The sequence below is a fragment of the Lepidothrix coronata genome, unplaced genomic scaffold, assembly GCF_001604755.1.
Source record: "Lepidothrix coronata isolate B3197 unplaced genomic scaffold, Lepidothrix_coronata-1.0 Scaffold7, whole genome shotgun sequence".
NCBI classification, from domain to species: Eukaryota; Metazoa; Chordata; class Aves; order Passeriformes; family Pipridae; genus Lepidothrix; species Lepidothrix coronata.
Window position 1 is genome coordinate 6,760,534 of NW_016690187.1, and position 15,460 is coordinate 6,775,993.

At 39.0% G+C, this 15,460-nt stretch overlaps 1 protein-coding gene across 10 annotated transcripts in view; it reads left to right on the plus strand.

Annotated features, from left to right (window-relative positions):
* Positions 1 to 15,460, plus strand: part of ZNF385B (zinc finger protein 385B) — a 167,146-nt gene that overhangs the window by 111,861 nt on the left and 39,825 nt on the right. For all 10 annotated transcript variants that reach the window (XM_017838836.1, XM_017838860.1, XM_017838843.1 and 7 more), the window contains one exon: positions 200 to 330. In XM_017838836.1, coding sequence (XP_017694325.1) covers positions 200 to 330 — 131 coding nt within the window. The remainder of the gene's footprint in view (positions 1 to 199; positions 331 to 15,460) is intronic.

Here is a 15,460-nt window from a genome sequence, read left to right on the forward strand (position 1 = left end):
CTGAGTATCCATGGCCATAGGGAAGTGCTCTGCCTCATCTGTACTGTGGGTAAATAGGTTTCTTTTAATGATATTAACTCCTACAGAGCCTCTTTATCACCTCCCTGTATTATTTTTTCTTGGCAGTTGTGTCAGCTATACTGTGTGTGTTGTGGAAAGGAGAATACTATGAATTCCTGGTTTTGTTTGCTCTTGGCAGGCACTACTACACTTCCCACCCTTGTGCGCACACCTACCTTGATGATGCAGCCTTCCCTGGATATCAAACCCTTTATGTCCTTCCCTGTGGACAGCAGCTCTGCTGTTGGATTCTTCCCAAATTTTAACACAGTAAGTAAAGGTGTTTCCACATTTGGTTTCACTGTATGCTTTCCAATCTGGTTCTAGAATCCAGTATTGAAGCTGCCTTAAAACAGTGCATCACTGACACAATTCTAGGGAACCCTTTTTGTCTGTGCCATTGTGGTTGCTTTTCCCTTGTACAAAAGGCTTGGAATGGTATCCAGCCTTCGCACTGTGAATGGGGCTGATTGTTTTTTAGCTTGGTCTATTGAGGTGGTGTTTGCACGTTGAGAAAAACAATCCCATGATGGAGATTTGAGAAGCAGTAGAATTATTTTGAGAGTTAGTCTGGGCATGTGTGTTTCCATGTGCTGTCAAAGAGGAAGAGACAAAAGCAGTGGAAAGACAGGTAAGACCTAGATCCTCCAGTGACATGAATCAAGCTAAGTCTAATAGGGCCAGTAAATCAACTGGAGGTTATTGTTAATTCTGTGTAATTACAACTTTAAAGTGTAAAATTGTACCGCCAGCCAACGTGAAAAATGTGAATCTGTTATTTTTGCATTATGGTAAAGCATCTTGGTTTAAAAAAAAAAGTACTGCCAAAATAATGCTTCTGTAGTTCTTCATGTTTATCAGAGCAGCAATAACAAAAATAGTCTCTTCCATAGTTCTCGCTTTTTTAACAGCTCATAGAATAGCACTGAGTGTTACCAAAGTGCTTTTTTTGCCATCACACTTTATCATTAGCTTAAATGTTTAGGCTAATGGCAACAGGAAGGAAACTGCTCTGAGTCATTGCTGCCAAGTCAGCGAGTACAGTCTGTTCATATGTGACCGTCACCTGAACTGTAGAGCATCACGCTTGTCACTGTAGTCGCAGGGGGAATGGAAAGGGAAGCACTGTCATCACCACCAGACAGTGATCAGCTGAACCACTGCCAAGTGTTTCCTTTCACAGACTAACCTTCTGTCTGAAATTAAAACAGCAAGAGCATTCTTTTTTCTTCATGACTTGCAAATACACCTTGCTGACAGGCCTTGTGCTACAGCACACAGTGATGTGGGGTGGTTATGAGATGACATATCAGTCAGCTTCTTTCACATGTCAGCAGCCCAACATGTGGGCTGCTATAAACAGTAGCAAATATTACTAATTGATTGCAAAACATGTATGTGAAATTGTGCACTGATGAGGGAGATGTGGGAATGTGCATGTGTACAAAGAGATAAAAGATTAAAAAAAAATCCCTGTATGTTTAAAGCGCAGGCCCAAAACTCAATACAGTGTTAAGAAAGCAGTGTGTTGTTTGCGTCTTCTAGGTGTGATGCAATTCAGATTAATTTTCCATATCATTTGTTACTGATTTGTCTGCTTTTTAGTTGCACGGGTTTTATAGGTGATCTTTTTCACAGAACTGGTCATTAAGGTTCAGAGAAACTTTTCTTTAGAGATGCAGTAGTTTTAGAGTCAACTAACATTATTTGCTTACTGGTGGTATTACTGAATTTCTGAGTCACAGTAGCCTCTAGAGACAGATTAATTTGGATATTTACACTGATTTTGTCTAGCTTATATTTTTCTGGGTTACATTTAATTTGCCTAATTCCTGGAGTGTTTATCCTTCACTCTTGTCATTCCTCTCCAAACTTCTATGGATTTTATTAAAAAAAAAAAAGAGAGACCTAGGGTAATCAGCAAATATTGTCAACTCAGTGTCTACTTCCTCCCTTGAAATTCTTAATAATTATTTAAAATTATGCTACTACACATCACCAACACTGCATGTTTAAACCGTCTATTTTGAGGAACGGTGGCTCAGTACTTCTCTATTTCTAATTCACAGACTTTGCCATTTATCTTGCAGGTATTGATTTTCCCTAAGAGTCTTTCACAATGGACTTCAAAAGCTCATTGGAAACTAAATCATTCATGATTATCTACTGACAGGCACAGTGAATGCCAACTGTTATGCGCTTCCTTTCTTTCTAACTTAGCACAAACTTTACAAATGTATACTTCTAGGTTTGTATATATTTTTTTTCCTTTTTCACTCTAAAATGGTGGCCAAAGTACGTAAAAGTGTTTAAAAACTTTTTTTCCTGAAGAAAATTTTGAGCTATAAAAGTTAAATCCAGTTGACGCGTAACATGCATCATCTAAAGTGCCACAATCTTTTATCTTGGGCAGGAAGTGAATATTAGAAGAGCCAAAAAAAGCCATCATTTGCCTTATAGATCAGTTAGGAAATCTAGACATTCCATTTGAGGGAGAACTTGTCAAGGACTGCAGATAGTAAAACTTCTAGTGTGCAGCCCTTCATCTCTGAGGACTGAGGGGACCCTGCCAGGGTGCTGTTCATCTTTCATGTGTTCACTGAAGGTGGCAAAAAGAAATGGGGTCTGAAGAGAAAACTTCTTTGGATCCACCTGTTCATTTTCAATGGCAGTCAGATAGAGAACATTTTTCTAAACCTTGCCAGGAGGTGGTTTCTACCTTAGTATCAGTTGCCTGAAAAAGAAGTTTCTGCATGGGAGCTTAATACAGTAACTACCAGGGAAGAAAAAACAAGGTAAAATGTATTAACTACAAACATCTTTGAAGGAACACTCCCTACAGTTTTTTCCCAAAAGAACTTCTCTTATTTATGGAAATATATTTAAAATCTGGGGTAAACCCTTTCTTATATAGTTAATTTTGACAGTTTTCAATTCTGAAACCATCTGTGATGCTCCAGATAAAACATCAGTGTTCCCATTTTGTTCATGGAAGTGTTCTGATCACTAGCTTCTCTCCACATGTGGTACTTTCAACTGAAGCACTGAGCAGACCCTGATTTTTTAAAAGAAATTTACAATTATATCTTATTTTCTTGATGGAATTGTGGGATATAGTTTCAACTGTCGCCCTTCTGTTTCTCTTAAAAACATTAATAATTCTAAATATGCTGTGGATGTATGTGTAGTAATTGTAAATTCATGCCCCAATTAAATTAGTCTTTGTTCATTAGGACTTGTTCATTATATAGGAAAAATTAATTGGGGAATGATTGCACTAACTCCTTGGATACCTGTCTGTATTTCTCGGTATGGGGAATAAAGCTTCAACAGATCAGCCAGAAAGGGATCTTCTAAAGACAGAATGAAGCAAAGAGGTGTTGTAGGTGCTGTCCTTCCTAGTCTTTTCACAGCAGCAGCAAACATTCTTGTCAGAACAGGACAGGCATGCTCAGATTGTCAGAACCTGAACCTGAGTTTCTGCATGGAAGGACAAACCCTCTCTCGGAAATGCTGCAGCAGCGGATCCAAAGGTGACATCATGTTTGTCCTGGCATCAAGTTCTAAATGCTCTTGCTCAGTTACTCATATCCCTCTGTCTGAAACACAGAGCTTGAATCAAATTATTAGCTGTTATTACTTAAAATGTTCTTGTTTATAAAAGAAAAGGAGACATCATTATAGGAACTTTCCAAATTGGTACCTGCAATTTGGAATGGATGTGTAACAAAAAGTATTGTTTAAGCAGAGTTCTTTTTCAGCACACTAAAATGACTCTTAAGGATTTTTTAACAGGTAACACCTTACCTATTGATTACATTTAAAAATCTGTAAGTTAAGTACATAGTCAGAGGAAATCAAAATTAAGATTACTGTCATCCCCATTGTGTTTATTATAATGTAATCTTGCTGGCTTCCACCATACAGCTTTACCTTCTGTATCATTCTCTCCCTACATCTCCCTGATTCTTTGTCTCCTGTCATCCATCTTGTGTACTGAATGAAGAAAGGATGCTTTGTGATCACAACATGGGAGGTCATCAAGATGCATGTACTAAAGTGGCTGAAAGCCAGGATTTGTCATGGAAGGCAAGCTTCATGTTCACCATCTGCATCTCCCTATGAAGATTTTATACTCCTAAAAAAAAGAAATCTCAAAATTCCAGCATATTCTACCTTGTTCTGAAATGAGAGCAGCACTGCATGACTCATATTTAGTTGAAGTAGTAAAGCCAGGGACCCGTCAATCTGCACAAAAGCATTATCAGCAACTTCTCAGATTCTATCATCATAGAAAATAATCAGCAATTCATATGCTTCCTTCTGAGTTTGTTATGGCCTCAGGGGTAATCAAAGATTAGAGCATCTCTTGTAGCTTTCACATTAGTGAAACATTTTCCATCGAACTAGACCATGATTGGTTTCTAAATGCTAGTTCATACCTTCGTGTTTTAGAGGACACATGGGTTAATGTGGCCTAGTTACTGCTTCAGTATCTATTTCTCTTCAAGTAGGTTTATGCTGATTCTTTATATTAGAGTTCTCTCAGTCCCCTTGCAAAGTGGACCAGAAATATTTTACATCTGCAAGTGAAGGTGAGCCAGCTGGAATGGGCTACAGGAAAGGAAGAGGATCTGAGTAGTAACTTAGTCAGAAATTTTTTACTCTTCTCCAGCATTAACCCTGCCTGGACTAAGTATCCCTTGCCTACCCCCAAGACAACTACTGGGAGGGACTGATTTGCCCTTTCCTCTTGTGCATTTTCAATTATGACCCACATTTTTATCTGCTACCTATCTAGTTCTCATCTGAAGGGCCCAGCAGTCAGTCAAGGCGAGAAGCCGAGTTCAGCAGATAAGAGCACAAGGCACTCGTATCTCTGGCTTCACTCACCCCTCTGTGCCAAGTGCCTCTTCTGCCTTTGGCAGGACACTGTGGCTTGGGAGCTTTCTCTTTCCTTAGCAGGGTCTGAATTCAGCCACTTAACACCCTGCTACATTGCCAAAGTACTCTCTGGAGCACAGCATTGTATATGGCAGGAGCAGATTACAAATGCAGCCAACAGGATGTTGCCAGCCCTTTATCTATGGTCCTCTTTATCTAAGTAGCCTGTCCCTGTGCTCTGATTTCCCTTTTCCCTTTTATGGAGTGCTGAACTGAAGTGACCTGTTCTGGTTCTTTCCATCTGACTCCAGAGAGCAGGTGAAGCTTTGTAAAAGCCACACTTTTACACTTATTAACAACACAGAAAGGAAATTTCAGCAATTGACTTAGGAGAGGTTTTTTTGTAGTGTAGGTGGATATTATGCTTGAGGATTTTTATTGGTTGTTTGTTTTTTTTAATCAAGAAATGGTAAGTTATTTCTTTCCTTGTAAACGCTTTATACCCTTTTTTATAGCCGTGCAGGCACAAGAGGTACTCCAGGTTTGCCTTTTATTCCTGTTTCAAACACTTAAAAACATTCCAATTTGATTTTTATTTATTATGGATACAGTAGTTTGTGTTTTCCAAGTCTTAGCCAGAATCATCCAAATGACACCATGAAGAGTCAGCTTGTTACCTTTTATTAAGGGAGTAAAAGAAATTAACTGGTATTTTTTCTCAAAGAGGAATTGGATGGATTAACTTCCTTCTGTCAGTTGGCAGATCAGCAGGCAGATAGGAAACCCTGTCTTTCAGGAGTAAGTGCACTGATATGCAATGGTGAAGAACAGAAGTCCCCAGGTGCAGTAACCTTTCTCTACCATTTTACAGGAGTCTGTCATCCACAGTGTGCATTTTGAAAAATGGTTCCTAAATTGTTGCAAAACATCCATTATTATGTGTAAAAGTAATTAGGTCATCAGCCTAATTCTTTAAGGAAATACAGTTTCTGTGTACAAATCCTGCCGTTTGCTGAGTCCTCCAGAAAATCTGTTCCTTGGCTATGTGTTTTTTCTCTGTCTTTACAGAAAGCTTGGAGTTAGTCTTTCCAACACTTCAGCATTATTTATTTCTTTTACTAGTCAGCACAGGAAAGCTCAGAAGCCTTTATCTTCATTGAATTGCTTTCTTTTCAAGTTAATAGTATGTTCCTGACACAAGGAAGCTGTTTAAAGGGAGAGGGTTGTTAACCATAAATATTTTAGGCATTAGGCAACTGAAGGATGTTTTACAAATAGACTGTGATAAAAACTTCTCCCCTCAAAGCAAGCAGTCGGAGAATCGTAGTTTAAGACAAGGGACATGTGTTGCACCACTCTGCTTACAAAGATTTTGCTAGTTTTTGATTATAAACCTTGTCCTAAGGAAGATTCTAGAGCAGCTTCAGAGAACAGTATTTCTCCATGTGTCTGATGAATACAGAAGTGGTTGCTTTTACAGCATCTTGACTGTACGTGTCTGGCTTTCCTGCCCTCCCTTAGACCTTTGTCACATTGTTCTGTGAGAAACTGAGAATTGCTGCAATAATTATTAATTAAGAAATTATAAAAATGTACCTAAAATGTAATTCTTGTCATACTCATTCTTTCTGAATGTGGGCATACCTAGTGGTCTTTTAATCTAGTTACAGCCAATTTTATGACAATCTAAAGGGACTGTATGGCAGTTTACATTCAAAGCATGAAACTTGTCTTTCTTTGGCATACCTGAAAACCAACAATATACGGGTCTGAAGCATCAACCAGTTCATTGCAAGTAACAGAGCAAGGCTGATTTGAAGATCTATGCCTTTCAGACCAGTCTTCTCTGTATTCACATCTGTATCTGTATGGCCAGTCTTTGCGAGCGAAGATTTGGGAAAGGTCATTAACCCTTCGAGCCTGCGCAGTGGATTTTTTAGGTGAGACCCAGCGTGCGCTGAACTGAGCCCACCCTTTAATCCTGAGGTTCATCTGCCGGGGCCGAGCAAGCTTGGACAGTGGCAGTGAGGGTCTTAGGACGTAGGTTTGTTTAGAGTGACCTTCTCTTAGATGGATTGCCTCACAGGGCTGACGAGCTCCATCTGCCCGGGGGGCTGGGAATCGAACCCGGGTCGCAGCGGTGAAAGTGCTGCACCCTAACCACTAGGTTTCTCCACAGACTTCAGCTACTTCCCCAAGTTAACACTAGGGAGAGCATATCACATTTCTTGTTCATGTGTTTGTTAGATGAGACAAGTTTCTGTCTTGTTTTGTGTCTTGTTTACTTAGATTTAAAGAAAAAATCCCCTCTAAACATAAAAAAAAACCCCAAACCAACAGTCTTTTATACTATATTAAGTTTCAGAATAGGCTTAATTAGAAGAATCCTATAAAGATTCATATCTAAATACATTGCTTTTAATCAAAAGCATTTTGAAGATTGTATAGTATGTGGTATTGATAAAAGACCAAAAACATAAAACAAAACAAAAAAACCCCCATCCAACCAAACAAAAAACAACAAACAAACCAACCAAAACAAACAAAAAAACCCAACCCCAAATCAGAAACATCTTAAAATTTATCCTTGTTTTAGATATTTCTTTTCAGTATGTGAAAAGTAATGATACTAATTCATTTCAGAAGACTAGATTTCTTGTGTCTTTATTCTCTCCTGGTTACAGAATTAATCAAAAGCTCTGAATTTGTCCCTAACCTCTCTTTTACAGTTCAGAACTGTAAAAGGAAATGCAAGTATGGTATAACTTCATCTTTGTGTTTTGGTGTTCTTGAGCAGCCTGGGAGCAAGAAAACTCAAAACTTAGAGCAGACTCTTAAGAAGAAAAGGGTCATATCTAAGGACCATCTCAAAGATGAAAGTAAAAATCAGGAATCTTATTTATCCTGTGTGCTGTCTAAGCTCCTTTTCTGACTACAAACTCCTGGGCTTGAATCTTTTGGCAGGATTCTGCTGAAAGGTAATTTTTCATGTTATTTTACTTATTTTTATTATTTTACTGTCAGTTGGTAATATGTAGCGTAACAAGAATAGTTTTGCTCTTAAAGTACATTATTGGTTTGCTTTTCAGTAAGTTTCAAACTGTAGTATGTTTTTATTTTTTACTGGATCTGGAGGCAAGATGATAGTGGTTTTTGTCTAGCTGAGCACAGCTGAGTGCTCTGAATAACAGCAGTTTTAATAATAAATAGCAGTTATATAGCGCCTTCTGTTAGATGATGTTGAAGAGTTATAACATGTTATTTAGACCTGTCAGCTTTTTTGTGAGGTTGCAAATATTTTTATCTCCATTTTACAAATGAACAATATAAGGCTCAGGTGAAATGACTCATGTACAGCTAAACTTGTGAGCCAGCATAGCCACAGAGGGAAAGTAAATTGTCATATATCAGCATTAGCGTAACCACTGGGTTTGCACTTCGTTCTTTTTCTCAGGTTTGGTCTGTCATGGTCCTAAAAGTTCATTCTTTAGATAAAAAGTATTGCAATATGGCAGAGGAGTAATCAGGATGGATTAAAAAAGAAGCTGCCAAATACTTAAAGCTGGTTCAGTTTAGTATAAGAAAAAGCACTGAGCCTCAGATACTTATTTTTTACTTATTCTCCTTTTCTTGATGGGGAATTCTCTTTTATCCCAAACCATTCTCAGAAGCTTTCTGTTTCTTTATTTCACCCTCAAAAGTCTCCAGTCTTGTATGGAGCAGAAAATTTGACAATTTTTACCATAAAGGTTAAAATATATTCTTGGTGTTCTCATAACAAACTCAATCCTTTAATGTATTTATATCCTCACTTGAGAATAAGCCTTAAAAAAAACATAGACCAGACTGAGAATTATTTTTTTTTCTGTGATGTCTCATCAATTCTTTCTTTGGTTCAAGTATTTCTACAGGAATCAAATGTTAAATTTTCATAATCTTTTATACAAAAATTTCTAAACCAGCAGTGGTATTTAATTTTCAGAACACTCTTTCTAAGACTATCCTAGTTATGGTTTTCTAACCCAGAAAATGTTTTTAACAGTCAATAAATATATACAAGGATGAAGGGAAGGAAGGGCAGAGGAAATATTCCCAGCACGGGAAAAATAGTAATAAACAATAATTAAAGGTGTTTTCTCAATTACCTTTTGATCTTTGTGCTTAATCATAGCACATTATATGGAGAGAAGAGATGTAGGAATAGTTTAGAGTTATTTACCAGATTTTCATTTTTATTTTTAGTACCAGAGTCACTTGATTTAAGCTGGACCAGTGCAAAGACAGAGGAGGACAGAAAAGCAACAGATTAGGAAGTCCCTGATTTTGTTTCAGTTGTTCCTTTTGCTTATGTTGGTATAAACCATGATTTTGAACCGGTTTAGGAGAAAGAAAATTCTGCTGAGAAGGCTGAGATTCATCACTGTTCTCCTGAGCTTGGTCCGACAACATTTTGCCAATTAGACTTCCTGAGTGTAAACCCTACCTGAAACCAGTCTCTGGTTCAGCATAAGATTCCCAGTGTGGTGCTATTTCAGCCCTCTCTCAGGCTGAGATATCTCTCAGATAACATTCTAAGACAGAGAAGGACGTGTGGTGGTTAAATTACCTGTGCTGGCACACAGGATGGATGAATGAGCATGTCAGTAAAGATTTAGGGCTGTGTTTCCCAAGTCAATGCTGAGGCAAGATGATGAATGCATTTCTTGTTAAAACAGAAAGGGTCTAATTAAGCAGGTAGAGGGAAAGTATATTTGAACATGTTCTGACTTCTAGTACCTGTGTTTCAATGGCATACTGAAAATCTGAGAAGGAGTCAGAGGAAAGCTACCAAATGAATCAGTTTTTATAGTGAGAGGCTTAAGGAGCTTGGTTTATCAAAGAAAAGGTTAAGAGCTGATATGATTGCAGTGTGTGAGTGCCTGCACTATTCAAAAGGTATTTGAGGTTAGGGTGACCTTGAAAGCACAACTAGATTGAGTGGCTTATAATAGACTTGGTAAGCATTGCTTCCACAGTGATGTAAATTAGCTTATTTCAAAACTTTTAAATCAAGCTGTTGAGGTGGGTTTTTTCCCTAAACCTCAGGCTTTGGTTGACCACAAATTATTGGCCTTTGTAATAGGAAGGGCTGAAGCATTTCAGTGAATGAAATTTTCATAAATTTTTCAGGAAATTAGATGTAATGGTTCCCTCTGGCCTAAACCAAATCTGTAAATGACTGCAGACATCGCTTGCAGTATTGTCTGTGATTGTGAATGCAGACATGCAAAGAGAATCAGCCCCTTCTTCATTTTTCCATGCAAACTTGACTTTAAAAGGGGAACATACAGAAGGGTAGCACACCAGGTGGCTCTGCATTATGCCATAAGACTGGACATAAAAATGTAGGGAGAGAAATCTAACTTCTAGTGTCTGGAGATAGAAAATTTGTCTCCCAGGTCTAAGGCACCAGCCCTGCAACTCTGTTAACAGAATTAACATGGAATTTACCAAAAGAAAATTAGCTCAACCTTAATCTCTAAAAGGGAAATGAGGAAGCTGAAATTATTAGTATTTCACTTCTTTTAAGACACAAAAGCTTGTTCCCAGCTCTAGTTGTCCTTTTAGTTGTCTTGTACTAAAAATGAAGTAGAAGTGTAGACTCCAAAAGTGTCTCTTTCCTAAGCAGTCATTCTTATTTCAGCAATGACATGTTAGCAAGTGAATTACAGCAAGATTTTTGGTTTGCTTTAAATGCCTCCAGGCTGATTTCACTGACTAGTAGTAGTGTGTGGAGGTCACAGCTATCACAGAGACTTTTTTCCTCAGGGAACTTGGAGCTTGCTGCCAAATTGAGAGACAAACACAGTGAGAAGTTGCATTCACTGAGATTTGCCTTCAGAGTACAATGTTCTTATTGTGTTTTGGGAACCTTGTGTAAAAGAAGGGAGATACTAGCCCCTGTGGTCCAAATGTTTCTTAGTGGATGCTTATGTCTTTCTCCAACTGGGGAAAGACATATACTCAGAATTTTAAAAAGGGAAAGAAAAAAAATCATTAACTTGTTTCTAGCTGAGTGTGGTTGGACTTGATTTCAGTGAGATCCAGATTTCCTGCTCTATGCAAACGTCTAAGTACGTTAAGAGAGCCTGTTAAACAACAAAAAGTGTGATTAAAGCAACCCTCAGACCACAGGATTATGGTAAAAACCCTATAATGTTATAAATTAATTATTATTTTTATTCTAAATAATCATTTGCACAAGTCTTCAAATCAGTTGCTGGGAATATGACAGAATTGCACTCCTGACTTGGTTGTTGGCCATTTACATCTGGCTGTTTTTTTCCAAACCCCAAAATGTTGTGAAGAGCATAGAGACAGAGGTGCAGGGAGATAGTATTTAGAGAACTGCAGGCTCACTGTACAGAAATACATCTCTGTGGGCACACTCTGTGTTACTCAAGGAGAATTGATACACAGAGAATATCGATGGCATTCCCACAAGAATAGAAAGTTGTTTGCATCATAGAATCTTTAGGTTGTAGAAGACCCTTAAGATCATTGAGTTCAACCATTAATGCACCGCTGCCAAGTCCACCACTAAACCATGTCCCTCAGTGCCGCGTGCTAATCCTTTACATGCCTCCAGGGATGGTGATTCCACTACCTCCTGGTGGTCTGTTCCAGTGCTTGATAACCCTTTCAGTAATAAATTTCTACTTATATCCAACCTAAGCCTCCCCTAGGTATGACTTGAGGCCATTTCCTCTTGTCCTGTCACTTGTTACCTGGGAAAAAGATACTGACATTCACCTCGCTGCAACCTCCTTTCAGGTAGAGTTACATCAGTAGAGCTGACTCAAGTGTTCCTGGGGATGCAAAATAAGCAAGGAAATCACAGAACCACAGGATATACCAAGTTTGAAGCAACCCACAAGGATCACTGAGTCCAACTCCTGGCCCTGCAGAGGACCATCCCTAAGGGTCACACCATGTGCCTGAGAGTATTGTCCAAATGCTTCTTGAACTCTGTCAGGCTTGATGCTGTGACCACTTCCCTGGGGAGCCTGTTCCAGTGCCCAACCAACCTCTGGGTGAAGAACCTCTTTCTAATGTCCAACCTAAACCTCCCCCGACACAACTTCAGGCCACTCCCTTGTTCCCATCGCTGGTCAACACAGAGAAGAGATCAGTGCCTGCCCGTCCTCTTTCCTCTCATGAAGCCATGGTAGCTGTGACCAATGACTGCATTGTCTTTCAGGTGTTTTTCAATACCTCCAAGAATAATCTTCTCCATAACTTTACCAGGCACTGGAGTGAGACTTACAGGCCAGTAGTTTCTGGGGTCCTTCTCCTTGGAAACTGGGACAATGTTCGCCAGCTTCCAGTCAGCTGGGACCTCTCTGGATTCCCAAGACCACTCAAAAATCATCAAGAGATGTTATGCAATGATATCAGCCAGCTCTTTGAGGATTCTGAGATGAATCCCATCAACCCCACAGATTTGTAGGGATCCAGCTGGAGGAGCAGATCCTACACAAGTTCAGGATTGACTCGAAGTTGATCATTCTCTCAGTCATGGCCCTCCAGCTCAGGGCACTGAGACCCTCTTAGTCCGTCATCCACATTGAAGACAGAGGCAAAGGAAGTGTTAAACACCTCTGCCTTGTCTCTATCCCTGTTCGTGAGGTGACCATCCTCATCCTGTAACAGATCAATGATATTACTATACATAGCATTAAGTTGAACAGTAAATTGTGCTTAGAATTAGTCAAATGAGAAATATGTTCCCTGTTGGGAGAAAAGCAGCATGAACGTGGAGAGAACGGATTCTTTCTGGTTTGCATTGTCCAAGCATGCCAAGTATTGCATCACAGTGTTAATGTTTCTGATTTTATGCTGGGCATTTTAAATATGTGTTTTGTTGAGTATGTGTATTCACTTCTGTCACTCTTTTAATTATCATAATGTGTACAGCTATGGAAGGAGGCAGTGTATATATGGCACAATTGATGATAAGCTTTGGTGTATGGTCATTTCTCCACAGTGGCAGTGTGCTCGGCTTTTGCAACAACTGAAACTCAAACACAGGTGGAGTTCAATGGTTAAAAAAAATCATAGAACTTAAATTACCAGTGCAACATCTAAATTATATATGCCACTGTTTTTTTTCCAGAGGAAAGTATTTGATTATATTATCTACTTGTTCCACATACTGTTTAAAACTTTGCTTTATCAGAATAAACCAACACAGTGTGCTGTAGGGCCACTCTTTAAAACCTTACTCAGATTTAAGGTTATGCTGCTGTTAGGAAAAGACAGAGCTTACCTCTTCACAGGCTCAGTGCAATTTATTTCCGAGGCTCACAAGTTGGTGTTTGTACTGTCTGCTGGGTATAGAGGTTTTTTAAAATAACCAGAACTTCAGTTTCACAGAACAAGGTCTCCTGATGCACTTGCCTTTTTTTTTTTTCCGCCCTCCTCTTTCCTTCTGATGCCTGCTTTCATGTCTCTTTGTAGTCTGGTTCATTTCCCAGAAGGCACCAGAAGAATCTGTGGTACCATGACATACAACAGGGCAGGAAGAGCTTCTGGTAGCATTTGATTGAATTTTTTAAGTTTTGGTAGAGTAGAGGTGGGCAACAAGGATGTGGAAAGGAATGGAATGACTCCATACACAGAATGACTGAGCAAGGCAAAGATAACTTGGGCTGTGGTACAGGTCTTATAAAATTGCATGAAGCTATGTTTAAGCAAAAGGAATTGTTTCTTGGTGCAGCAGTCTGTAGGCATTGGAACTCCATGCTAAGAGTGCAAAGTGTTTTACATCAGTGTCGGGGGTAGCTGTGCAAGGAAAAGTCACTGAAATTTACCAAATACACAGAAAACACCTAGCTCTGGAAAATTTTAGGTGGAAAAATATGAAAAAAGCAGCAGAAAATACAATGCCTGCCCTGCTCTTATTCTGTCCTTTGTGTTGCCACATTCACATTTTTAATGCGTTTTGAAAGTTACTGTTGCAACTTTTAGTAGTTGTAGAGTATTTCTTACATTTGCATGTTCTGAAATTCGAAAGTCACAGAATCACAGACTGGTTGTAGTTGGAAGGGACCTCTGGAGATCATCTGGTCCACCCTTCCTGCTAAAGCAGGTTTACCTAGAGCAGGTTGCACCGAATCGTGTCCAGGCAGGTTTTGAGTATCTCCAGGGAAGGAGACTTCACAGCCTCTCTGGCAGCTTAATCAAGTGCCCTGTCACCCTAAAAGTATGGAAGATTTTAGTTGTATTCAGATGAAATGTCCTGTATTTCCATTTGTGTCCGTTGCCTCTTGGCCTGGGCACCACACTTGAGATATTTGTGTGCATTGATAAGATCCCCTCTCACCCGTCAGTCCTCCAGGCTAGAGAAGAAGTAGTAGCAGACTACTGCTGAAACCTGTCTGAATTCTCTCAGTCTTTTCTCACTTCAGTAATTTGGGTGGTTTTAAGGAGACTCATTGCAAAAAGATAGTATCTTCTACTTTGTTGGAAAGACGTTTTTAAATTTAACTTTTTATTAAACCAATTGAAATAGGAGATCAAGACTTAAAGGTTGTTAAACTTAGTTATGGCTACTAGAGCACTGTGAATTGCTTTGTTAATCCCCCCTGTAGCATAAACAGCATAGTGCAGATTTTTATTTGCATTTGTGGTAGCTGTTGGCTTCTGTTATTATTTTGTTTTATAGAACTGATTCTTAAATACTGGTGCTCCCCACTGGGCAAAGTATGCTGCGTCATTTCCTAATATATACCTCAACAAATAACTCCCTCCCTCTTTCCTACTCCATTCCCTCCCTCTCTCCCTCCCTCTCTCCCTGTATTGAAGAGGATAATTTTGTGTAATGATCTGAGATCAGTTTACTCTGCAACGTTAATCTTCTAACAGAGAGATACTATTTTATTTTTCCAGCATGCTGTAATCCACCCCAGTTTCTGATATATTTAAAACCTATTAATTGTTAATGTACACTTCTTGAATTCTAATCATGACCAGACTGCATGCAGGGCTCTGTTTTGGGAAGGATCATTAACCGTTCCCCTGGGGATCCCAAGTGGTACTTTCTGGAGGCAGCGCGAGCTGTATTATTTGTGTAGATTTTGTCCTTGTGCTGCTACATCTGTTTGAAACTGGGACTTTGTGCATAGTCTGCATTGTGTGGTTTTGAACTGCCTTGCCTAGCACTGGCACTGTGGATTGTTATCTGGAATGCACAGAGGAATCATTGATCATTGCTTCTTCTTCTCTTTTTATTTTTTTAAACGGGACTGCAGACGCTAGTGGGTATTTTTGCTGTTTCTTTTCACCGATCTCAGACACTTCAAATGGTTGAGGTACTTTTCAGCATTACTCTTTTCTTCTAGATTAACTGATCTAATGATTAGTAACTACTAATTGTTGAAAAGTAGTTACCAGCAGGTTGAAAAGTAAAACATATCTTCCATTTAAGGAAAACTCCAACCAACTATTCCCTAATAATACAACAATTTTTTAACAT